General features: G+C 49.7%; 1 protein-coding gene across 6 annotated transcripts in view; it reads left to right on the top strand.

Annotated features, from left to right (window-relative positions):
• Nucleotides 1-26,042, top strand: part of GTF3C1 (general transcription factor IIIC subunit 1) — a 73,255-nt gene that overhangs the window by 4,702 nt on the left and 42,511 nt on the right. For 5 of the 6 annotated variants that reach the window (XR_005016389.1, XM_036824728.1, XM_036824727.1 and 2 more), the window contains exons 3-9: nucleotides 260-436; nucleotides 1,178-1,321; nucleotides 3,322-3,418; nucleotides 7,978-8,101; nucleotides 22,363-22,521; nucleotides 24,141-24,256; nucleotides 25,337-25,646. Coding sequence is in view for 5 of the 6 variants with exons in the window: in XM_036824728.1 (XP_036680623.1) it covers nucleotides 260-436; nucleotides 1,178-1,321; nucleotides 3,322-3,418; nucleotides 7,978-8,101; nucleotides 22,363-22,521; nucleotides 24,141-24,256; nucleotides 25,337-25,646 (1,127 nt within the window). In the remaining variant the exon portion in view is untranslated. Of the gene's footprint in view, nucleotides 1-259; nucleotides 437-1,177; nucleotides 1,322-3,321; nucleotides 3,419-7,977; nucleotides 8,102-22,362; nucleotides 22,522-24,140; nucleotides 24,257-25,336; nucleotides 25,647-26,042 lie in introns of those variants that run through there. The other variant, XM_036824731.1, reaches the window with a different exon arrangement.

Genomic DNA, 26,042 nt, shown 5'->3' with positions numbered 1-26,042 from the left:
AGGCCCTGGTGGGGAGTCAGGGGTATGGCCTGAGGGCCTGGCCGGATGGGGAGGGCTCTGAGCAAGGAACTGGTGAGACTGGCTCTGTTCCCCCTGAACGCTCTGTGGTTCTAGGATGGAAACCTCCTTAACTGGGGTATTGTGAACCTCCAAGAAGAAGCAGGAAATGATGGTTCACTAAGGTTCTGCTTTTTTATATTTCGATATTCTTAAAAATCAATTACAGTTATTTCTTCCTGCGGTGGCTTCTGATTTGCAGGTGGGGGAAGAAACTGATCATCGTTGCCTCCCAAGACATGCGGTACCGGGCCTTGATCGGCTTGGAGGGTGACCCCGACTTGAAGCTCCCCGACTTCTCCTACTGCATTTTGGAGCGATTAGGCCGGTCCCGGTGGCAAGGAGAGCTCCAACGAGACCTCCACAGCACTGCTTTCAAGTGAGGGGATGCTTTGCTTCTCTGCTGTAAATGCTGGGGCTCCCTGATCATTGGGCCCTGCCACCTGGGCAGTCCCCACATCCATGGTGATTGGAAGCACGATGCTTTCTCATTGAAGAGACCCTGGAAAAAAAGACCAAAAAAAGGGGACTCCCTGGCAGTCCAGTGGTTTAGACTCTGCCTTTCCATTGCAGGGGGGCATGGGTTTGATCCCTGGTCTGGGGAACTAAGATCCTGCATGCCTCATGGTGCGGCTGAAAAAAGAAAAAAAAAGAAAGAGAGACCCTGGGGTGACCATAGAATTTATTGTCCAAACCAGACATTTTGAGAGTGGAAGGTGGAGATGACCAGAAGGGACGCCAAGGCAATGGGCATAAACTGAGACCACCTGGCAAGCCAGAATGCATGGCAACCCTGGTTATTGGCCGCTATATGATTAGAGACCCATGTCTGATCAGCTCCTTGCTAATATAACCCTCACTGTCTCCCACGCCAGCCATCTTTTCCCACTCCGTTTCCCCTATCCTCTACCCCCATCTCCCCATCCACCTCTCTTGGGGGTCTGGGGTGTGCCTTAGGCTGAGGCACGGCTGTTCTTTCCAAGGCCATTGTCACATAGCAACTGTTCTCTTAGGTTGGCTGGATAGGAGGTGTGTGTCTCTGGTGTTCATGTCCTCCACACTGTGGGGTGAAAGCAACCAACAAAGCAAAATGACCGCCCACTCTCTTCCTCTCCTCCAGGGTTGATGCTGGGAAGCTCCACTATCATAGGAAAATTTTGAACAAAAATGGGCTCATTACGATGCAGTCACATGTGATCCGATTACCCACCGGAGCCCAGCAGCACTCAATCCTCCTCCTCCTGAATCGGTTTCACATGGACAGGTACAGTGTGAGACACCAGAATGCTCCCTTACCTCTGTCCTTCAGCCATGTGTATTATACCTTTAAAAATCCTAGAGGCCAAATCAGAATATGACTAGCTTTTAAAAAAAGATATTTAGGGGCTTCCCTCGTGGCGCAGTGGTTGAGAATCTGCCTGCCAATGCAGGGGACACGGGTTCGAGCCCTGGTCTGGGAAGACCCCACATGCCGCGGAGCAACTAGACCCGTGAGGCACAATTACTGAGCCTGCGCGCCTGGAGCCTGTGCTCCGCAACAAGAGAGGACGCAATGGTGAGAGGCCTGCGCACCGTGATGAAGAGTGGCCCCCACTTGCCGCAACTAGAGAAAGCCCTTGCACAGAAACGAAGACCCAACACAGCCATAAATAAATAAATAAATAAATAACCCCCCCCCAAAAAAAAGATATTTACCACCTATTTTGGATTATGAGAATAAGTCTTGCTTATTTAGAAAATCTGGAAATTATATAGAAAAGAAGGGCAAAAAATACCTATCACCCCACAGCCCAGCAATAGGAACTATTAACATTTTGGTGAAATTTGGGAGTGTAAAAATAAAAGTAAATAAGTCAAATTTGATTTGTTATGGTGACAGAGTTCTGTGGGTAGAAGAGAGAACAATGGACTAAGTCAAGATCCGTATTTAAATCTTTGCTCCTGATTCGGGCACGATCACTTGACCTATCTGAACCACTGTTTCCTTTTCTGTAGAATGGCCATGACACAGCTTGGTACTAGTTCATACGCAGTGAATATCTGTGCCTTCATCTATTCTTTCATTCGTTGAAAGGCAGTAAAAATGGAGAAGTGGGCGTCTCTGGATCCCATATATATGCCCTCCCTGCTGCTAAACCTGTGGGCAGTTAAAGCCAAGTTCACCTTTCCCAGCTGCATGACAATACCTTCCTCTCCGCCCCTCCTCCAACACCCCCCCACCCACACACAGCTGGGGAGCCCTTGGCTCCTTTAATAGCTTCCTTTGGCATCCATTAGCTTGTAAGCATTTATTATGACATCCACTTCACAATAAAAATGCAAAGGAAGGGAAAGTCAGTCAAGCCAGCGAAGTGAGGTAGAAACCAGGGCTTCAGAATCAGAGAGGTGTCCTGATTACTGCAGAGGGCACTGTATTTCGAGGAAGAAGACCTGGGTTCACATTTTGTGCCTGAATTTTAGAAAAGCTTAACTTCTTTATGAAATAATTCCTATCCTTTCTTACCAAGTGATTTATAAGGAAATATGTTGGTGCTTCCTAAACTTTAAGGTATTGTCAACTCAAAAAATATTCACAATCTAAAAGTTGAGAGTTATGTTTTATTCGGTGGGAATTTTTAGGACTTCAAGCCCAGAGCAGGTAATCTGAACGTCAAAAGATAATTGTTAAAGAAAACCAAGTTAAGGAATTTAGCGCTTTTCTGTGTATGGCAAGGTGCAAGAGTCTGGACTCACTGAAATCATTCCTTTGATATGCACCTCAGCTATTTGGGGCCAGTATCCTGTGTTTTCACATCCTGAGTTTCCTCAGGGCCCACCATGGGGAGTGGCTGCAGTCTGATGGCTGCTAGATGACAGGTATTCTTTCCTGAGTTTCCTCAGGGCTCACCAGCTCACCTTGGAGGGCTGCAATTGCTGATGACTGTGACATCCTTTGTTTACTGATATGGCAGGCAGTATTCCATTTATCAGTATGATCAAAAGATGTAAGGCATTTTAAAGAATCATTTCATGACAGTTTTAGCCACAGAGGCTAGTCTGTACACTGCCACTAGTTCGGTGACCTTGGCCGTGAGACTGAACCACTCAGAGCCCCAGTCTTTCCAGCTGTAAAGGACAAGGAGTTGGGCTGGATGTTCTCTGAGACCTAAGACCACAAGGTTCTGTAGTTTGATATGTTGTCATTTAAATCTTGTCATCTTTAAAAAAGAGGCAGTCTTTAGCAATAGGTGTGGAAAAAAATGAAGTGTTTTATGTTTCTCACAGGAGGAGCAAGTACGACATCCTTATGGAGAAGCTTTCGGCTGTGCTGAGCACACGGAGTAACCGGACAGAGACACTGGGAAAGCTGAGGGAGGAGCTGGTGAGCTGCCCCTGCCCGTGTGGGGGGCTGGATCCGTTTGTGACGCCGTGGGGAGCATCGTCAAGTGTAGATTTCAGCGCGTTGCAGTTGAAAACCCTGTCATGGACTTGACCATCCCTAGCTGTTACCGAGTCCAAGCTCGTTCTGTCCGCCGCACGACAGGCCAGTAAATCGGGAGACGAGGTGTTGAGGCAAGGGATAATGACTTTATTCGGAAAGTCGGCAGACCGAGAAGATGCGGACTAGGGTCCCCAAAAACCTTCCTATCCAGGTCTGGAGGCCAGTTTTTTTTATAGAACAGAGCGGGGTAGGAGGTGAGGAAGTAAAGTAAAATGGCCATTAGTTTTGCCTGGCTTGGCCAGCATCCGGGAGGGGATATGTTAATTTCTTCTTCTCAGCAGCCATTCACCGGTGGGCAGGGTCAGATTGTCTCCCTGTGAGCTGAACAAAGGCACTTTAGTTCAACTTTCAGGCAGAGGGGCAGGGTTCCCTGAGGCAGGTCATTATGTATGATTATAATAACAAAAGCAACGGAAAGCAAAGGTTAAAGTCAAACAGATCAACATGGAGTCAAAATTGGCCCTTCCCTGTTACATAGCCATGAAACCAGCAGAACTTTCCTTTGCTTTACAGAATGAAAAAGGGCTCAGTCTTTAATTTAAGTCCTTCCTGCTCTTGGGTGGCCTCCAGTTTTCCCGGGGATTTGCGCCAAGTCCTGCTATAAAAGTTCCTGTGGAATGGTGAATCTGGGCATTTACATTTACTTTCGTAATCAAGCTTGTAATTTTGTTCCCAGTGGTTTTATGCTGAAATAACAGAGTGACTACTGAGAAGGAGTGACAACACAGGGAGAAAAGCAGTTATGGACCTGCTTCATCTTTGGGTCCAGGAACAGAGGCAGTGATGAAGTGAGAGTGGGAGGAAGAAAGCACAGGGGTGATGCCGCTTCCGGTCTGATTTGAGCCCTCTTCGGTAGAAGTTAGGAAAGAGCCAACACTGGAAACGGGAGGAAAGTAAAACTGCCCTGTAGGTTAAACAGTACGATTTGAAGTCAAGATTTGGGGTGATAGTAATTAGTCCCCAGAGGAGCATGGCTTGGAGTCTGGTTGTAGAGTCCAGGAAGATCCTTCTTGCTCCTCGCCTTGTGCTGCCCCCGGGGGGGGGGGGCTCTGCTCTCGGATTTCACTGCGCTGAGGGAAGGGCTCTCTCCCTTCCTGCTAAATGCACTGTATGCCCAAGCCTCTTTAAAGCAGAGGTTATAAACCAAAGCTTGTGGGTCAGATTCGGCCTGCACATTGTTAAAAAGAACTTTGACCTAGCATCTTTTAAAAATTGAGATTTTGCCTCACAATCTAGGTTACCATCTTCCCTTGAAATATCGGAGGCTCTGGCCAGCCTGGGCCCGTGGTCTCTTGTGATAGCAGTTATCTGGAGCTGGCTGTGTGCTGGCCGCCCACCCCAGGCCCCTTACCTCCTGTCAGCTCTCAGACGCCCAGGCAGTGCCATTTGTCACTCCATGAGCACTGCTGTTCAGGAGGAGAGAAATATTTCTCAGTGTCTGAGTGTCTGTCAAAAGTGGGGAATAAAAGGTAGACTGATAAGGCCTCTTCCTGAGAGGCCCTAGTCAAGATGAAGGAAACTCCTGCAAGCTCAAATATCTGCCTGCTTTGTTCTTTATATTGTTCGTCCAGCCCATGCAGACACTGAAGATTGAAACCCTCTGCCCTGCTGAGTCACTCAAGGGTAGAGAAACTGAGCAGTCTCAGGTCAATGCTGTGGACGATCTAAGTGACAAGATTTGACTGATACAGGACACTGTTTATTTTATTTATTTATTCATGCGACAGATACTTTAGTGAGTGTCTGTTTGGAGTCAGAACTGTGTTTCGCACCACCATGGCAAAAATTAACCAGGATGACAGTCTTACGATGTCGCAGAGCAGTCTAATTGGAGGGGCTGACGTGTGACCACACACTCAGGCCAGACTGCTCCTTGGAAGGATGTGTTTGAGTTGCGTGAAAGGAGAGATGGGAAAAGCTTTGTAGAGCCAGTTCCAGTTGAGCTGGGCTTTGAAGATGAAGTCAGCATCATCCGACAGAGGAGAGACCATCTTCCAGGCAGAGGAGACGGGCGGGAGCAAAGGCGTGGAGCTGTGGGAGGTGATGGGGTGTTTCCGAGGTTGGCAGTGACACAGGGGGCAGCAAGGCGGCAGCGTGCCCGGCGGGAGTAGTAAGAGACATGGCTGGAAAGGAAAGTTGGAGCCAGATAAGGAAGGTCTCAATTGCCAGGCTGAGGACTTGGGTTTCAGCCTTTAGCCTGGTAAACTGCAGTTTGAGTGTTTGGGAAATGAACTGATGGATGGGGAGGAGATTGGAGGCAGGGAGGGGAGGTGAGTGCTGTGGCCTCAGGTAGGGTGGGTGACAGCTTGAATTGTTGGTGACATTTGGGGGGTGGCACTAGCAGGACTTGGTGAGTGACTGAAGCCGGGGTGTGGGTGTCGGGTGTGGGGAGGAACAAAGGAGAAGGACTCTGTTGTCCAGCGTGAGTGGCAGCCCCTCCCTGGAGTGGACCAGAGCTGGAGGGCGGGCTCCTGAGGGCAGGGACCGCGCCTGCCACCCCCCACCATGAGGGATGGCCTGGCCCACGGAGACGCTGAGCCCAGATTTGTTGAACGAGTGTACAATGAAAGTAGAGAGTTCAGAAAGAGGAATGAGTTTGCCTGAGATTGAGGCACATGGCAAATTTGATTTTAGGATTTATTGAGTATGAAGATCTTCTGGGACTTTGACTTGGTGATGTTTAGTCAGCAGCTGGAAATAGGGGTCAGAGAAGGCTGAGCAGGATTTAGTGAATAATTAACCTCTGGATGAGGTGGACGCCGTGAATATGGATGCTGTCTTTTGGGGGGAGTGGGGAAGGCCACTTTCTTTAACTGGGCAGATCGTGCGAGTCCTCAACGGTGGCCCCCCCGTAAGGGAAGGACCGTGTCATCCTCCATCCTCTGGGCAGATGATGTGAGTCCTTGATGGCAGCCCCCCATAGGATGGTCCAGGGCTCAGGGCCATATGTTGAGGGCTAGGCTTTGATGGATGCGTCTCCGTAGGGTCTTTCCATGACGCTGGGGGCACGGCTGGATTAACAAGAGGTGCCGTTTACCAGCCAGCAGGTTAAATGAGCCATATGTGAGTTGTCTGTATTTCTTTGATAACAGTATGTTCTGCCGCCCAGCAGTTAGCGTACTGGCTCCTCCGAGAGGTGATCACACGTACGTGGGTGGTGGCAGCAGCCCTCAGACGTATGCTGCCTCTCGCCCCCCGAGTGTAAGAGGAGACCTGGGAGGCGCCATGAGCCACTCTCAGTCGCAAGTGCCTCCTGCTTTTCAGGTGGTAACCTGCCTGTCGTCCAGAGGTGGCAAAATCAGATGCTAGTAGTGGCCAGGAGGGTGGTACGGATTAGTGAAACAGGCCAAGTGTAAAATAAGTTTTTGAGGGAGTTCCCTGGTGGTTTAGTGGTTAGGATTCAGCGCTTTCACTGCTGTGGCCCAGGTTCAATCCCTGGTTGGGGAACTGAGATCCTGCAAGCCACGTGGCGTGGGCAAAAAAAAAAAAAAAAAAAAATTTTTTTTATATCAATATGGATTCAAGAATTATTCAACTTTCCTCTTAACTATCATGAGAGAAAAGCAGCACAAAAATGGTGATAAACAGGAACTGACCTTCGGCCTCACCGTGTAAGGGGTCTGATGGGCAGAGAAGGCCAGGGCGTCCGGGTCGGGCGTGCCTGTCTGGAGGGAGCAGCTGGTCCTCACCTCCCGCTGGCTGATGCGGGGAGGAACCACAGGCCTAGGATTTGTTGCCAGATCCTGTTTTTCAAGAGAAGCCAGAACCTGGTTTTTTTAACATGAACTCTCTCACTTTTCAATGTTGGCAAGTAAATTACTTTTTTCAAAAAAAACGTGTAGATGTAAAAACACGGCCTGCACTGGAGGCTGCTCGTTGGTAACCTCGACAGTTAGGGGAGCTTTGGGTCATTTTGGTTGTGTTGCCTCCTCGCAGAAATGTGAGTGATGGGGTGGAGGTACTCGGCCTCATTTTGTTGAAACTTCACAGATAGACTAAATTTTTTTTAAAGTTCTTAAATTTAATCTTTTCTCTTCCACTGCCTGTGAGAGGTGTGTGTATGTATGTATATATCTATTAATAATTAATAATACACTTACTTGTTTAAAAAAACCAAAACAATATGAAAAGGTATACAGTGAAAATTTTCTAGTGCTGCCCCCATCTGCCTCATTCTCACCCCTTTCAGGTGCATCCTTTCAGGATCTTTGTAGGGAAATCTCTTTCCCCACTCATAATCAAAAGGATGGTTTATATGCTGCTGCAGACTCATTTTGTTCCCTGGACAAGGTAGCTTGGCAGTATTTTCTCATTAGTGCCTCCAGTGTTTCCTCATTCAAGATCATCAGTTAACTCAGGTCCCCACTTGTTCGTTTACATGACCCTCGAATAGTTTCAAACACCTTGCTCTACCTAACAGCAGCATTTCAATTTTGCAGGGGCTGTGCGAGAGGACATTTAAGCGTCTGTACCAGTACATGCTGAACGCGGGGCTGGCCAAGGTGGTGCCTCTTCCCTTACAAGAGATCCACCCTGAACGTGGACCTTGCAAGACCAAGAAAGGTAAAGGCAGTCTCGGTTCCTCCCCGGGCTGCACGGACAGTTTTCACTTCTCCCCTCTAAGTGCCAGCCCGTCCCTCTTACCACGTTCTGCCCTGAGGTAGGATGATTTCACGTTATTTTTTCAACTCTGTTCCTCAGCGCCTGGCTCAGGACCTCCTATATAAAAAGCGCTCAGGAAACGTTTGCTGAATGAAACCCATTCTGACTCCCAGCAAACATCTCTATATGGATGTCCCTCCAACATCTCCCATTCCTGGTGTCCAGAAACCAAAATTTATCTCTTCCTTCTTATGCTAAGCCAGTATTTTTTAAGTACCTGATCTGTGTGTTGCATGATTGCATTTTCTAGCCCTGCAAAGTAGGTGGTATCATTACCATTTTACAGGTAAGAAAATTAAAGTTAAGAGATGCTAAGTAACTTACATGAGGTTAAGCAATCAGGAAGTGGTGGAGGTGGGATTTGAACCTTCTAAGAAAGTTAAACTAGGGACAATAGACTCTGAAACTTTAAAAACCTTCCTTAGTCCTTTATTTTTCTCAGTTCTTGATTTTTATCCCATGCTGTTTAACCCCTCCTGATTAACCAAAGTTGTTTAAAAATCTTAGGGTCAGAGCTTTCAGTAAAAGATGACAGAAGGAATAGATGTGTTTTTCTGCACTCTTCCAACTCCTTCCTAGTGATGATAGGCTATAAAAGGAATAAACCTGCAAGTACAAAGAGAATAGGACAGGAAGTGACGGCAGGGAGAGTTGTCTACATTTTTGTGCTCAAAGGCAGATGTACAAATGGTAACTGACCGAGCAGACTGGGAAAGCTGAATGCTTGTGCGGGGCAGTAGCCAAGAGTGGACACCTCAAACCTGAAATAAACCAGGGACCTCTGAAAGCACCAGTTTGGATGGGGCTAGAGACAAGAGGATTGGTTTATAGTCTGTGAAGAGCCATTGCACCCCCAGGTCCCCTCCCCTACTTGGCATAGCCAGGTAACAAGCCCTTTCCCACAAAGACAGAGGTCTGGACTTCGTGGCTTAGTCTTTCCTCATTAGTACCTCCAGTGATTCCTCATTCCTTGGACTTAACCTCAAGAGAAGATGCACTGGAGACTTTTGAGACTCTCAGACATGAGATGCAGCTGTGGACAGGGTCCAGTGCTGATAACAGGCGGTCTGAGATAACCTCTATACACAATGAGGTAGGAGTCTTCACTGCCTTTCCCCCTGTGGCTCCTAAAACACTGGCAGCCAGGCTTACAGTCCCTCAGGCCAGAGGCTGGAGGCTTCTTTTCTGCAGAAACTGACCAGTCCAAGAGAAAAGTCTTCTAGATCCTGAAATTTAGGGGTTTCCTAGCAAAATAGCCGGCCTCTGCCTGCTCACGCTTCATGGAAGCTCACACAATGGCAGCCTCTCCCTTTCTCTTCCCGACCCTGCAAAACACAGGACTTTTAATGTACAGCAGTATTTTAATGAAGCATTTTAACGTTTCACCAAGCATTTGAGAACTCTAACATGAATGTAAGAGAAACAAACTAACTTAGGAAATAGAAACAAAGTGAGGAGCAGAAAAAAAGGAAAGGAGAGAGAAGGAAGGTACTGCATCCATGAAACCAGAGCAAGAGGCTATAAAGGAGGGACATGCAGAAAATAAAAAAGAGCTCTTGGAAGTAAAAGAAATATGACTATTGCAATAAAAGATTTGGTGGAAGGGAAGATAGTGAGATAAAGTTGAGAAAATCTGTAAAGAACAGAAACTCAAAAGGGATGGAAATAGGAGAGCTTAAGTTGAAAATAAGAAGCTGAGCCTAAAAGATCCAATGTCCACACAGTAGGAGTTCAAGTTCATAGTAGGGGGAGGGAGTGTGTGTGCAGGGGAGGAGATGACGGGAAATGACACGGAATTTTCCCAGATCTGAAGGATGTTAAGTCCTAGATCAAAAGACCTAGCAGATGTCTAGCATGATGAACATAAAGAAACCCACACCAGGATCCAACAGCCTGAGACTTCAGAAGTCTGGGGCCTGAAGAGCCTCCAGAGAGGAGACATCAGACTTCCCAGTAGTAACGGAAGCTAGAGAGCTTGGAGCAACACCATCAACTTTCTGAAGGGGATGGACTTTCACCCTGGAATCTTCCAATCAGTGAGGTGTGAGAATAAGGACCTCACACATTTTCATACATGCGGATTAGAAACAATTCATCTCTAATCTCCCAAGTTCCCTTTTAGGAAGCTACAGGAGGATGTACACCACCAAATGACAGGCTAAGCCAAGAGACAGGAAAGCATGGGGTCCAGGAAGAGGGGGGACAATGGAAAGCCTGGAGAGATGATGAAGGGAAATCATGATGACAGACGTGGGGGGGTGGGGGACGGAAGTCCATGCAAAGGATCAGTTGCCTAGTGCCTGTGAATGTGTGAAGGGAAATTTGTATGCTAGCAGAGAGTCTCAGTGTGAATTCGATATGGGTACAGAGAAAACCAAGCAAATGGAAAAAAGTTATGAACGCCAAGTAAAACTAAAAGGTGTGTAATTTTTTAAAACTTAAGGCCTGTGTGCTTGACTATGTGGGCATAGCAAGTAACCTGTGGAGACTGGCCTCACTAACAGCTCCAGAGAATGTTTGCTGGATGAGGACAGACCACAGCGTCCCCAATACTTGGCTTGGTGCCTGCAGGAGGGAGGTGGTATGCTTGCTGAGTGACCGAGCTGCCAGTCTGAGGGAGCTGTGTCTCTTCCTTTGCTTCCTCATTTAGTTAATGGAATCACTGCCCCCCCTGTCTGACTTCCCTGTGTCTAAGTCTTTTGGAGGAGATGGTAACACACAGATATTACCACACAACAGGTGTATAAAAGGCAGGAGCCCCTGGAGGTAGGAAAGCCCCCCAAGAGCAGACTTCATCTTTGAGTGTCTTAAGTGCTGAGTAGATGTGTGACTGGTTGAATGACTGGAGTTCCTCAGGGGAAGGGGTGGGGAGCATCAGCCTTTAAGTGGACAGGAAACCAGAAAGTTGTGCTGGGTCCTGAGGCAGGGAAGAAAAGGCTTCAGGAACTGAGAGGTGTGCTGGGGATTCCCACCTAACATTTGGCTTGGAAATATGATTATCTGAATGCTTAAAATATCATGACCTGTGGATCTAATAAGCATTCTTATTTCCTGACCTATTGAAAGAAAGGCATTAAAAATAAGCAGATGAGTAATTTTTTTAGAGTAAAGAGAAATTAAGAGAGAAATAGCCTTAAATAACTTTTTTTGCTGGGCTTCTCCATGGCTTGAGGTCCTTGGAAATTCAAAGTAGCCCCTTGAGACTATCACACCTGAATGGACTTTTGATGTAAGACAGCCTGGGTTAGAATTCTTTTTTATATATATATAAATTTATTTATTTATTTATTTATTTATTTATGGCTGTGTTGGGTCTTCATTTCTGTGCAAAGGCTTTCTCCAGTTGCGGCAAGCGGGGGCCACTCTTCATCGCGGTGCGCGGGTCTCTCACTGTCGCAGCCTCTCCCGTTGTGGAGCACAGGCTCCAGACGCGCAGGCTCAGTAGTTGTGGCTCGCGGGCCTAGCCGCTCCACGGCATGTGGGATCTTCCCGGACCAGGGCACGAACCCGTGTCCCCTGCATTGGCAGGCGGATTCCTAACCACTGCACCACCAGGGAAGCCCCTGGGTTAGAATTCTTGTCCTGTCACTTCCTGTTGGGGAGTCCTTCATCAAATTTTGACCTCTCTCTGCCTCAGCTTCCTCATCAGGATTATCTGGCATAATAATATATATCTTTCCAGAGTGTCGTGGAGCTTACAGGCGACAGTGTACACAGAGCAGGGCCTTTGGGCCACATCTGGCAGTGTATTTTGTTGGCCTCATGGTGTTTGTTTTAATTGTAGTTGTTGGCATTTAAAAATCAGAAATTTCACCTACAAAGTCAGCCTTTCAACTTTTCTGTAAAAATAAAACGAGGCAACGTTGAACTGCATTTCTTTAATAGCAATTGGTGAGGCAGAGAGGTGTGCCACCCCCTGTTGAGGGAACCCACCTTCCCCCATTCACCTTCCCCATTTATTCAGCTGCTGTTTAACCCACAGCTGGCTTCAGTCTGGGTATGTCGTCTGCCTAACCCTTGAAGGGGTGTCCTCATCACACCATGAGTGGTCCTAGTTTTCTGGAGGCCCAGTGCTGGGAAGAAGGATCAGCACGGCTCAGAGACTGGGCACTAAGGGTGTCAGTGGTGAGATTAAGAGGGCAAATACCTACGACGATGAGATGACAGCATTTTTAGATTGTCACGCACACGCGCAGTGAGCCCATTCCTGACCGTTCAGGAGGCTCATCTCATCCCCGCGTGGTCTTGTCACCACCTCTCAGCTGTTTAGGCTCATGGACAGGCCTGCCACGCTGTGTCTCAGCTATTTATCTGTGTGACTTATTCCCAACTAAGCCACCCTCCTTGAGGGTGGCGGCCGCACCCCTCACATACTTTCTGTCCTTAATGTCTGTGCATTGTCTGCTGAGAGCAGAGTAGGTGCTAAGTAAATGTTTAGCCAATTTAATTTAATTAGGTGCCCCTTCAGTGACTTTCCTCGCGCAGGAGACAAGGGATGAATGCACAGCTTTTTAGTCTTTTCTTGCCTTGAGCTGTGTCTTCCCAGTTTGCAAAATTAACATAAAACCTTCCCTCCAAGCTCTTATGGAGTAGACAAGACTTAAATAATAAATAAAGATGACGTATTGCTTCATGTAAATTTACAGGTGCGCCTGGATATATATGAGTGTTTCTAAAAGGCCATAAACAAAGAGTTTGGATTTCGGGCATATTTCAAATGTGTTACAGAAAGCTGCAGTGATCTGTTTTGCAAAAGGCAAAAATATCTTGGTAATGAAAACAGTCACCTAAACTGATGTGTTTTGCAAATTTGGATTATTTTCTTCAAGTGTTTAGCAGTCATTCTGTGTTTGTTAAATTGTGCTGAGGACAGAAAGGAAGAGAAATAGAAGTTAACTTTGTAATCCCTCAGAAAAGGATCACAGTCGGAAGACAGAAGTTGTGCTCCCTGGGGCTAATGACTGAGACAGGCATTTAAGCGGGTTTCCCAGGTTCAGTGGCAAGGTGAGTCCAGCTGTGAAGAGGATGGGGTGGTTCTAGTGTCTGTACCTCCCTGCTTATGGTGTGTACTCTTCCCCCAAGCTGTTGCCCTGTGACTTTTCAAAAATAAACAAGTTCAACAAGGTAGCAGGACAAGATCAATATACAAAAATCAGTTATATTTCTTTACCCTTGTAATGAACAGTCCAAAAATGAAATTAAGAAAACAATTCTGTTCACAATAGTATCAAAAAGAATAAAATACTTAGGAATAAATTTAACAAAACAAGTACAAAACATATACTCTGAAAACTACAAAATATTGACAGAGACTTAAGATCTAAGTAATTGGGAAAATATCCCCTGTTCATAGGTCAGAAGACTTAACATTGTTAAGATGTCAGTACTCCCCAAACTGATCTTCAGATTCCACGCAATTCCTATAAGAATCCCAGCTGATTTCTTTGTGGAAATCAATAAACTAATTCTAAAAGTCATATGGAATTAGAGGGTATGTAGAAAGCTAAAACAATCCTGAAAAAGAAGAATCCAGTAAGAGGACTCACACATTGTAATTTCAAAACTTACTACAAAGCAACAGTAATCCTGACAGCATGGTACTGGCACAAGGATAGAATTAGAGACTGATGGAATAGAATTGAGAGTCCAGAAATAAACCCACACATCTGTGGTCAACTGACTTTTCAGCCAGGATGCCGTGATCATTCAATGGAGAAAGAAGCCAATCACAAAAGGCCATGACTATGGGATTCCATTTAGAGGTGAGTCCAGAATAGGACAGTAGATTAGTGAGTGCTTAGGGCTGGGCTGGGGGCACAGAGGGGTGATAGCTAAAGCATTTGAGGTGACGAAAATGTTCTAGAACTGACTTGTGATGGGTGCACATACCTGTGAATATACTAAAAAACCACTGACTTGTATAGTTTAAACAGGTGAATTGTGTGGTGTATGAATTATATCTCAATAAAGCTGTTAAAATTACAATAAAATTGAAAACCAAATCCAACAAACACTTAAAACAGGGTACAGCAAACTAAATTATGGTCATTAAAATGGCAGAAGGGGACATTTAAAATGTTACAGTAGGATTAAAGTATAGAAGCTAAGAAAAAAGAGACATGAGCCATACTAAGAAGGATTAAAATACAATAAAATAAATATAAAGGTTTAAAAGAGCTTTGAAACCAGAAAACCAGAATTAAAAAGAATGAAGATCAGAAACACAGGATAAAGGGCGAGCATAAACATGAAAAGAATAGAAGATTGTCAGGAAAGTTTAAAGCCTAGAAAATGAATGGTGCTCGAGGGGAAAACAGGTCAAACAGTTAAAAATAGCGAGATTTCTCTAAGTTAAAAGTGACAAGATTGATTAAAGGACTCTAGCTAAAATATGAAGATAATTACTCTCAATAATTAAGATGAATAAAATAGACCTTTTAATATGGCAAAAACTATTAAAGGCAGGAACTTAAAAGAGTAGAGAAAGGGGTAGAATCCTCAGTGGCATAAATTCTGGGCCTTGGGTGACTTCACTGGGGTTGAGGGGGCACAGGCACCTGGAGGGTGCCCTTGTGGGAAAACAGTCCTTTCCTCTGTGTGCCCCCCAGGAGGGAACGCGGGCTCAAGCCTGCTGGCCGCTCCATCGACCCCCCTGAGCAGGAAGATGGGCCTGGTCTGTGGGGTGGAAGGAGCAGGCTGGCAACGGGGGGAAGGGCGGTGAGGTCTGGGGCAGAATTCTGGAGAATGAGACGGGGACAGACAACAGCAGGTGTGCCTCGGAGGTGAGGGACTGGCGACATTGTCCTTTGAGAACTTTCTGTGGTATGATTGAGGGATGAGAAGGGAAGGCTCCCCATGCTTGGAAGAGCCCGAAGGCAAGTGCTGGGACCTGTGAGCACAGGGCTGGCCTACAGGTGAGCAGCCTGGCCACAGAGAGGTTCAGGGGGCCAGTAAAGTGACTGAGAGGTGTCTGTGTGGCCAGTAAAGTGACTGAGAGGTGTCTGCGTGGTGAGGTTTCATTCTTGAACAGCGCCCAGCTTGGAGTCCTAGAGAAAGTTCTGCCTGTCGGTCACGCTCTAAGAGCTTTGGGGACCTAAGTGATCCGTCCAGAGGGTCCGGGAGGTGGTACTCGCACCAGATATTGAAGGATGACTGAACCTCTAGACCGAAGCCGTTCCCACAGTTTCCTAAACCTGTGTGAGCCCTCGTGTGTGCTACTGTCAGGACCCGCGCTGCCTTGCACAGTTAGCCAGAGAGACCTCTGACTCTGATGGCTTGTCTTAGGGCGTGAAAAAGAAGAAGGGGCTAGGGGAGATTCCGCACTTTGTTAGCCATTTTGTGCCTTGGGGGCGCGGGGTGGAAGAACCGTGGAGGGACACTGAGCCAAGTGTTAGTTCTTTGACTCTGATCCCTTTATCACCCCATCTTCTCAGTGCTACTCTTCACTGATAAGCAACTAAAGCACAGATCACTTGCCTAAGGTCACAGAGCTGGGACGTGCTGGTAGGGGAGTGAGCACAGAAAAGTGTGGCTCTGAAGGTGAAGGTGAAGGTGAAGGTGGCCTGGGTGGCCGGGGGCAGGAGACCCCTCCATCAGCCCTTCTTCCACACCCACCGGTATCTTCCCGTCATGCCTGCAGAATGAAAAATAAAACCTCTGCTCGGCTAGAGACCATCTGCAATCATCTGCAATCTCCTCTTCGTTCTCATCCTCACTCCTGCCTCTCCCACCAGCACCCCTTCCCAAACGGCCAGTCCTTTTCCACCTCTGCCTTTGCTGGTGCCCTTCCATCTGCATAGAATGCCTGTCCTCTTCTGCCAAGACAGTTTCTTCCGGATCCTTTAATATCCCACCCAAATGGCCCCTCCTCTCTCCCTTCCCCTGCGTAGTCTTTTTGTTTGCCAGCTCTGTGGGTTTTGGAAGCAGAGCCCTGAGCGCATTGTAGCCGATTTCTCTGTAGCCATCCAGCTGGATAGTGTACCCTGAGCACTTAACTCATTCACTCCCTTAGTCCTTACTCCCAGGTTAGTCTAGACACGTTGTAGAATTATCCCCGCCTTGTAGATGAGAAGCCTGAGGCTTAGGTTCACAGCTCGCTCATGGTAGAGCCGGAGTTCACGCCCGGGCCTGTGTGAAGCCTAATCACCCTGTCCGAGGCTCCCTGGCCTCTCTCTCAGGCACAGCCCTTTGCAGGGGTGGGAACCCTGTCTTGTCCTTCTTTATGTGTTCTAGGCCCATCACAGAATAAATGCTGTGAAATTGAATGAAAGGCCCCAAGCAGCCTCCTGACATTTTCAACACCGGTGACTCCGTCTGACACTGGAGCCCCCAAGCTCTGTTTTTGCGAGGTTGTGGTGGTGATAACAGTAATGATAAAGCAGTAGCAAGCACTGTCCCGAGCACTCTGTGAGGAAGATGCTATTCTTGTCCCCATTTCATAGCTGAGCAGCCTGAGGCACAGGGCTGTGGGATCACTCAGCCACGCTGATGCAGCCGGTAAGAGGCAGAGGCAGGTTCTCACCAGACAGACTGACTCCAGAGCCCTTACTTTTCACCCGCTCCATCGCCCTGGGTGGGGGCTGCAGCACCCCCTCCGTCCTTCTGGGTGCTGCCCTGAATGCTGACCTTCCATCTCTGGTTAGGCCTCTCTGCCGGTACCCAAGGCAGTCACCTCCTTAGAATGTCCCATGGGCTTGCTTATAGTTTCAGTTTCCCAGACTATCTGAATGACTGACCAGCCCAGCCCCATTCAGGGGTGTGTGTGTGTGTGTGTGTGTGTGTGTGTGTGTGTGTGCGCGCGCGCTGGTGGAGTGAAGGGGGTAACACTCTGAATTTACATAACTTCTGCTTGGCTTACTAGTAGGACTGTCCCTTTGTCTGTGACCCTTTAAGAGGAAGTCTGTCCTGGGGCTCATTTGTTGCTTTTTTTCCCTCCCTGGTTGATCACAGTTGAGGGTACCACTCTGCTAGGAGGCGGATGAGATGTTTCATTGGGAATGTGAGACACACGGGCTGTTGGTTCTACGTCACAGCCGCTCTGGCTTTTCCTTTACAAGGAACAGTGCTTTCTGGTAGAAATGTGAAATTCAGGCCCAACCATGTGGCCTAGTGTGGAAGGAAGGCCACTTGCTGGGTCCAAGGCCACTTAGATCACTTGAGCCCTCTGAGCTTCAGTTTCCTATTTCTTAAAACGGTGATAATAACTTGCAGAATTCACACGATGGTTAAGTAAAATAGCCTGTGAAAGGACCTAACACAGTGCCTGGCCCATCCCAGGTACTCAGTTAAGATTCTGTCCTTCCTTTCTTCCTTTTTGGAACTTCAGGATGTCTAAATTAAGGCACTTTTCATGCTAAGGTGGAGCCCTTCCTGGATCATTGACACAGAAGAACTGCGTGGTTCCTTTGTGTGGAAATGCTGACCTTAGTGCACGCCGCATGTTTTTGTGCGTGTAAAATGCCTAAAACTTTGTGTGTTTGAGAGCACGAGCAGTGATCTGGCCGGTTGTATTTCTCCTCCCTTTTGTTCCTGGAAAGAAAACCCTGCACCCAGGGGTCAGGGGCCGTCATCAACGGGACCGCGACTCCTCCAGGGCAGTTGCAGGTAACCGAGGTGGCAGCTCAGATGGAGTGACAGGCCACGTTCACCTGCGTGAGTCTGCTGGCCAGTCTCACTCTAGCCCCTTCTGCTTTGACTTCAGCTGCCTTGTGCTCTGGAACAATATCCTCAAAAATAGCAAGTAAGAGGGACTTACTTCCCTGGTGGTCCAGTGGTTAAGACTCCACGCTCCCACTGCAGGGGGCCCGGGTTTGATCCCTGGTTGGGGAACTATGATCCTGCAAGCTGAGTAGCACAGCAAAAAAAAAAAAAAAAAAAAAAAAAGGCAGGTATGAGCTGAAGGGATTTTAATAAAAATAGAAATTCTGAGTCTGGAAAAAACTCTAGAACTATGGGAAATGCATAAAGATCTGGTGAAATGAATTCCAAGTGGTCCCTTGGACCATGAAGCTCAGACTGCACTGTGCCCCATCCTTTACCTGCTTTTTCTCCTGCCTCTTTCCCCCAGCCCCACGAGGCTGACATTCTTTCTCATCAGCCCTGGTTTGCGGGCGAGTCAGTGGAGGCTGAGGGAGGTCGACCAGCTTGCCCAGGTTCCCACACCAGCTCGGGCAGAAGAGTCTAGATTCTTAACCACTGTGCAGGCTCGCTCTCTCTCACGCAAGGTTTTCCAAAGGAAAGATGCAAATGACATGGCCTGAGGAAAGGGAAACGTTGCCGCCATCAGTGTGTTGAGAAAGACGAGCGACAGATGCAGCGTGGGTGAATGACCAGGGCTTACCTCTCTGACGGATACAGAAACAAGTGCAGTTGGGATTCAGGGCAGAGAAATCAGCTGTGCTCAGGGACAGGCAGAGCTGCAGACCCTGTGGCCCCAGACCTCTCCAGGCGCCATCTGGATGAGTCATAGCAGCCTCCTGCCCAGCCCAGCCTCAGATGCTGGAGCTCACCCCTTGAGATGTGTTGGGACTCCCCCTCCCCCCACTGGGCCGATGCTCCTTGTTGGTCCTGGGCTCACAGTTCCTGGCGTGACCACAGGGAGCAGCCTGGTCCTCCTGTGTCACCCTCAGCCTCCCCCAGCCAGCGGCCTGCCTGTCTAGGCGCCTTCCTGAACCCCATGCTCAGAACCAGAGCAGGGGAGAGTTCCCATGGGACCCAGGAGCCAGGTCACCCCGACCGTGGGCCAGTTGTGGGGCTTTCCTACCTGGCAGGAAGGTGCTAGGTGCCGGTGATGCCATTAAGAGCAACTGCTGTGTTAGTTGAGAGTCAGACAGCCTGGGTCACATCCTAGCTCTGCCACTTCACAGCTCCGTCGCTTTGAGCAAGTCACTTAACTTTTCTGTGCCTCAGCTTCCGCGTCTGTACAGTGCAGCTTACAGGGGCCTGCCAGCCTCAGATCACGAGATTTGATGGGTTAATGTATGTAACGCTCACAACGCAGTGCCTGGCCCACGGCTCCATGCCAGCCTCTGTACAGACGTTGTCTCGGGTCTCGCTGACGCTCACCCGTGAGGCGGAGAACATCATCTCATTTCACTGAGTGGGGAACAGAGCTACAGCAAGTCATCGCCCCAAAGTTACAGAGCTGAGCTTGAAACCCACATGTGCCTGACCCGGGAGCCCGTTTATCCCCACTCTCCTCTGGGCATCCTTCCGTCCTGGCTGTCAGCAGAGGACGCAGCTGTGCCATCAGGAGAAGGCTGTGACGGGGGATGCAGGTGAGAACAGCTGCTGCCTCGGCGTGAGGAGCAGGCTGATGGCTGAGGGCGTTTTCCTCTGTTGCCTTAGAGTCCACGAGTGTACTAGTAACGCTTTTCCTCTTCCACTTAGCTTACTTTGAGGGCTGTTCTGTGTATCTTTTCTTGGCTAATTAGCCCCTTAAGGAAGTCATAAAAGTGTGGGAAAAAAATCACACTGGGCTCTTGCCTGAGAGCGAGTCCGTCTGCCTCCATAAATGCTGCATTGTGTCACCCCTCACGCGGGCTGGCCCTTGCCCCGGGTCCCCCGCTGTTCTCAGTCACATGGGCATCTTTGAATCAGGGGCCGTATGGCATCAAAGGTTTAGGGCTTGGGCTTCGAGGCTGGACTGCCCAGTAAATCCCAGCTCCTCACTCGCTAAGGGATGGGAGTTTGGGCAAATCCCTTGGCTCCTCACGTTCTCAGGCATGACACAGGGATGGTAGCCCACCTCCTACGGCTGTGATGAGGACTAACCCATATAACCCGCCGGGAGAGCTTAGATCAGTGTCCGGGACCTGGCAGGCGTCCGAGGAGTGGTGGTGGTTTTATTGTTAGGAGCAGGAGGTGGCTCTGTGAGTACCAGCTTAGGGGTGAGAGGGGGGCTGAGGGGCTTGGCAGTAGCTCAAGGTAGAGGACAGAGAGGAAGACCAGGTGGCGAGTGGCTTGGCGGCCAGTGTTCTGCCCACGTGCTGGGGGTGCTGGCCACGGGGAGGACCCAGTCCCGGGCCCCGGAGCCTTGAAATAGTTCTCACCCATTCAGATGGCCCAGGAGTCCCCTCGTTCCCAGGTCTTCCCTCTTGGGAGGGGGAGGCCAGGAGCGAAGCACGAAGCTTTGGAAGCAGGAAGGGAGGACCTGGCAGGCGCAGAGGGAGCCAGGGGCAGGGAGGCTGTGCCAGACGCGGCTTCGCGGGCTTCATGTTTCTTCTCATGAAAAGTCGAGAACTGGGGGATTTTCTCTCACTGGCAGGAGTGGAGGGGAATCAGCTGGTGCCCGAGCCCTGCCGAGGGTGCCCGCACGCCTGCTGACCTTTGGCCCCAGGCCAGCCCTCCCGGAGGGTTCTGGTGGGTCAGCCTCTGTGGACCTGACTCTGAGGGTAAAGTCTCTGATGTCAGAGTTCAGGCCCCTGAGATGCTTTACTGTTTGTGAACTTCACCTGCAAACCACGTGCTGTGTCCCCCACCTACAGAGAATCCCCTGCCCGAGTTGGGGTGATTGGACTTGATCTGCTCAGACGTCAGTCTGTGCTGCCCTGGTGTGGGTGTTCCACACACCTTTCACAGCAAGGCCCTCAGTGGCACAGCTCCTGCTTAGGAGGCACTGGGTTGCAGAGACCAGCTTCACTGCCACCGCTCCTTGCCCTGGTACCCGAGGATTCTGCACCTCGGTGTGCTGATGGACGCTGGTGGAGAAGCTGCTGATAGCCCAGCTGTAACAATTACTACAAATACAGTGACTTAACACAACACAAACTCATTATTTTATCGTTCTGAGGGTTGGAAGTCTGTCATTGGACTAAAATCGAGGTTTCGGCAGGGCCGTGCTCCTTCTGGAGGCTCTAGGAAAGAATCCATTTCCTGGCCTTTTCCAGTTTCTAGACTCTGCTTGCATTCCTTGGCTCGTGGTCCCTTCCATCTTCAAAGCCAGCAGCGTAGCATCTTCCAATCTCTCACTCTGATCCTCCTGCCTCCCTCTTACAAGGACTCTGTGATGTTATCCTGGTCCCAGCCAGATATTCCAGGATAATCTCAAAATACTTGACCACCAGCACGACGACAAAAAGCCTTAGCTTAATCATGCCTGCAAGTCCCTTCTGCCACGGCAGGTAACATATTCATAGGTTCCAGGGATGAAAGCGTGGACATCCTTGAGGGGCTGTTATTCTGCCTCCCTGCTGTCAGTATCATAGGACATCGTAGTGTAGAACCATCTCTTCCATATCAGAGACTGGCACCTGCCTGAGTCACTTAGCCCCTGTCACAGGCTACTGAGAGTTTGGGCAAGTTAGTTAACGCGTCTGTACCTCAGTTTCTTCATCTGTATGCCTCCTAGGGTTGTCAGGATCAAAGGAGTTAGCACACGTAGTGTCGAGATGTTTTTCCTTTTCCTTGTACCTCTCGTGTTATAGCCATAGGCGTGAGCTTGTTATTTTCCCCACATGGTGCTTCCGTAGGTTGAGTTCCGGTGCCTTGTGATTGTCTGAAGGCAGGCACTCGCCTGCAGAGTGTGGTGACTTGTCCGTGTCCTGCCCCTAGTCCTGGTCGTCATTTATATTGTTCACAGAAGCTGGGTCTTTAAAGAGTTCTGTTTGGACCTCTTACTATTGGCAGTTTTGCCTCTTTTTGAGTTATTCCTTGGAGTAAATTCCTACCCTTGGAATCATGGAGTTAAAGGTCTCTCGAAATGCTCTGGAAAGGTCGTAGAATTTGTTCACACTGCTGCCATACCTTAGTGGCAACGGGTATTGGCTTAAAAGGGAGCAGATTGTATTCATCCTTTCAGCAATACCGCCCATGTGCCTGCTGTGTGCCACGCACTATCTGGGGGAGCAGGGGGTGGTGATGGGAAAAGACAGGCACGTTTCCTGTAGTCATGGAGCTTGTCTGAAGCAGAGGCTGCTGTTTATTTAACAGGCCCCTCATGATTCCTTTCATTTGCATTTCTTTGTTCACTAATAATATGTTTTTTGTTTTTAAAGCAGTTTTATGGAGTCAGTATTCAGGTCTCGTGCCCCAAGGTGTGCAGTGTAAAATGTCCCAGACTCGATGCCCTGTGCGGCGTTTCTCGGGGCCTCTGGGTCTGCTGAAGCCGCCTCCCCAGGGCCACACTGATTTGTCATCATGGAACCGTGTGCCTGTGTTCCCAGGGACCGACGTCATGGTGCGCTGCCTCAGGCTGCTGAAGGAGTTCAAGCGGAAGGTCGAAGACCAGGATGATGACGAGGACGAGGAGGCCATTTCCAAGGCCGTGCCACCGGTGGACATCGTGTACGAGCGGGACATGCTCACACAGACCTACGAGCTCAGTAAGTCCCGTTCTCCTACCTGCATATACACAGGGTTTCCGAGCTGTGAGTCGAGGTATGTTTTGGTCACATGTTGAAAGAGGGCCCTGCTCTCGAGAATGTCACGCAGCGGGAAGCCCCCCGGTCCCCTTGAGGGTTTAGGCTTTGGGGTCAGATTTGAGTTTGAGTCCTTGCTCTGCCCCTTGTCCGCCAGCTGGAGACTTTAGCAAGGTCTCCGAGCCTCAGTTCCCTCATCTGTAAAATGGGGATATCTCCCCTAGCACGTAAGAGGACTGAATAAGTAGGATTAAAACATCTGGTGTAGTGCCTGGTACATAGAAAGCACTAAAAAAATTACCTATTAATATTACTACTCAAAGATTTGAGAGTCACCTAACAACTTCTAAAATGGGTCTGGAATCATTGCAGCCTGGGGATTGTTGTGATGAAGGGGGAAGAAACATGTCTCTGTCCATTCCTCCCCCTTCCCCTAAATCCCCTAAAATCTATGTAAGACAGCAGTGACCCAGTGCCATAGATGGTGTGGCCGCAGGTCGCTGTGGAGCGGAGGATGTCTAGAGTAGAAGGGGAGGGGCTGCAGGAGATCTGGTTCAGCCAGCAGGTACGAAAGCACCTGGCAAATCAGCACAGCCTTTAGGAAAGGCTGTTTGGCTGTTTCCATCAACTCTTCAACATCTCTCAGGATCTGTTCCTCAGAACACAGTTTGAGAAATGCTGTCCATAACCCTTTCATCCCCGCTTTTAGCATGTTACTAGTTTAACATAGGAACACATTCTAGTCACCTCTTTCCATTCTGCTGTTTATTTTTATGCATGGACAATACAGCAAAACTGCCTTTATCCAGATCGGTTTTGTCTGGCGGCCTCAAGTGTATGCCACATCAGGAAATAAAGGGGAAGCTCTTTCTGAATGGTCCAAGAGTGTTGCCCCGAAGTCTGCCCTGTAGTATTTTACTGGAGGGACTCCCGCCCACCGCCACCCCGCCAGGCTCCTTCCTGGAGTTCCCACCCCCTGAGCAGTCGAGTAAATTTGAAAGGGCTCATTGGAGGAAGATGCAGTAATAGCACAGCGTGTAGCAGGGCAGGAGCTGACACACCAGACAGAGCAAGTAATAGAGCACAGTTGCCTACTGGTCATTTATTACAGGAGCAAATAGCATTATTTCCTTCTGTGGCCCCTGCTGGCTGGCAGCTGTTACGGAATAAGGCAATCATCGGTGTCTGTAGTGCCTCTGAGCCTACCGAGAAGGATGGGCAGACGTTCTTCCATAAAAATTCCTTCGGTGCTTTTTAAAAGGCTCAGTTTAACTTAGCTGAGAAAGTTCGTTCGTGTGAAAGCACACACTTCCTGCTGCAGGATAAAACAGCGTCCCTGGAACTCGGTGGATCGGGCGTCGATTGCTTGACATACAGCTTTGACGTGGAAGAGTCAGATAGTGAGCGCTTAAAAATGAGCAATGAGTCGGAGCATTCAGAGTCTTGGGAGGGGAGGGTGGGAGGAGGCAGGTGTCTTATTCTGTTTGTCGGTTTCCCCGCATTGAAATGTCTGGGAACGGACCTGACTTGTGCAGAACGGCTCCATGGCGGAGGCTGGGGTTCAAGTGTATTGTTTCACATAGTTGAGCGTCGAGGCACGAAAGGCATTTCCCAAGCTGAAATCCGAGTGGCTATGAACGTGGGAAAACTGGAAGCCAGAATGCTGTGCCGTCTCCTTCAGAGATTCAAAGTGGTCAAGGTAACAGCGTGAGTTCATTGTCTTCGGATGTGCACACAGCGTGGTTCTGAAGGGCTGTCTCAGACGTCGGGAGCCCAGGTCGGCCTTCCGTCTCGGTCAAGGAGGCAGATGGCTGCCAGGGAGGGCGGGAGTGCTGAACGCAGCCCACAAGTGTGCCCCACCCCACCCCCACTGTGGGTTTTGTTGGTTTTCGCTTTTTGAAAATTGAATGAGTTGTCAGCTTTGAAAAGTCAGCAGGAGATGCTGCAGCCCGGGGAGCAGGCCCCCCACTCCCGCGTGGGGCATCAGCTGAGGTGGCGCCTCCGATGGCGCCCAGACACAAAGCGGGCACCCCCCAGGCCTCAGTCCCAGCTGGCCCTCCCTCTCATTTACGTTCCTTGCCTGGGTCCTGGGGACCCCGAGTCGGCCAACTGTGTCTGGTGTCCCCTTTCGGGACCCAGACCTGCTATCTCAGCCCATTATGCTTCGCTCCCTTCTTGCCAACTTTCTGGCCATTTTGCTGGAAGGCAGTATTATAGTTGAGCTAATGATTGTGGAGCACTTAGCACTGTCCTTGGCGTGTGGTTGGTACGTGGAAGGTGTTACTCTTTCTGCCATTAAGGGCAGAAAGCCCCTTTCCCCTGTTGTAGGAGACCGAAGGGAGTAGCTGAGTGACAGCTTCACCACCACTCCCCACGGCAGTGGCCGAACGGAGCTGGTGACCTCAAGGCCCTGACTCCGAGTGTGTGACAACAGTTAGGAACCGTCGAATTCCGCTTATTGACCGTTTCTCCTAGGCCTCGTCCTGTGCCAGGCCCCGGGGGTTTGCGGAAGGCCAAGTTAGGGCCCTGCCCAGCGGGGAGCTCACAGTCTCCTAGAGCAGACACACAGTCGGGATTGCTTCCTGTGGAAGCAGAACCTGAGGGACGGCGAGACGGGAGGACCCACGAGGGGCTGAGCTGGGGCCCAGGCGTGAGGTGGAGGAGACGTGGGGGAATGTGGGGATGACAAGGAAACAGACACCACAGAAGCCCGGTCACCCGAACGCCTGGGTGTCCCGGCGTCCTCTGCAGTGTCTTAGACACATCTCGTCCCCTCCAGGGCTTCATGGAGGACGAAGGACGGCAGCGAACCACCAAGTACATCTCCTGCGTGTTTGCGGAGGAGAGCGACCTGAGCCGGCAGTACGAGAGGGAGAAGGCGCGGAGCGAGCTGCTGACCACCGTGAGCCTGGCCGCGGTGCAGGAGGAGTCCCTGCTGCCCGAGGGCGAGGACGCTTTCCTCTCCGAGTCGGACAGCGAGGAGGAGGGCAGCGGCTGCAGGAGGAGAGGCAGAGGATCACAGCGGGACTCGAAGTCCTTCTCGAACGGCGGTCTCAGGACTCAGCCTCACCACACCACCCCGACCAAGGGTAGGGGCGTGCTCGGGGCGGGGGGTAGGGGGGTGGGCAGGGGGGTGCGCGCCCTCAGTCTGAGCTGCTGCCTGTCCTGCCTGGCTCTGGGGATGTTCAGTCCAGCAGACACCTGAGGATGGCCTTGGTGCTGCCCCCTAACTAGGGACTTGTTGGTGTCACGTGCATCACATAATCATAAGCTTAGGAGGTGCTTGTGTGGTCTGTCTCCAGGCTGCTGGCAAGTCATTTCTCCTTGGCAGATGTTTTGTTTGTTTTGCTTTTATTTGGTTGCGCCGGGGCTCCGTTTAGTTGCGGCTCGTGGGCTCCTTAGTTGCGGCATGCATGTGGTATCTAATTCCCTGACCAGTGATCGAACCTGGGCCCCCTGCATTGGGAGCGCAGAGTCTTAACCAC

This window comes from Balaenoptera musculus, chromosome 15, assembly GCF_009873245.2.
Source record: "Balaenoptera musculus isolate JJ_BM4_2016_0621 chromosome 15, mBalMus1.pri.v3, whole genome shotgun sequence".
In the NCBI taxonomy this organism is placed as follows: Eukaryota; Metazoa; Chordata; class Mammalia; order Artiodactyla; family Balaenopteridae; genus Balaenoptera; species Balaenoptera musculus.
The sequence above is the reverse complement of the archived record's forward strand: the minus strand, read 5'-3'. Positions and strand labels throughout refer to the sequence as shown.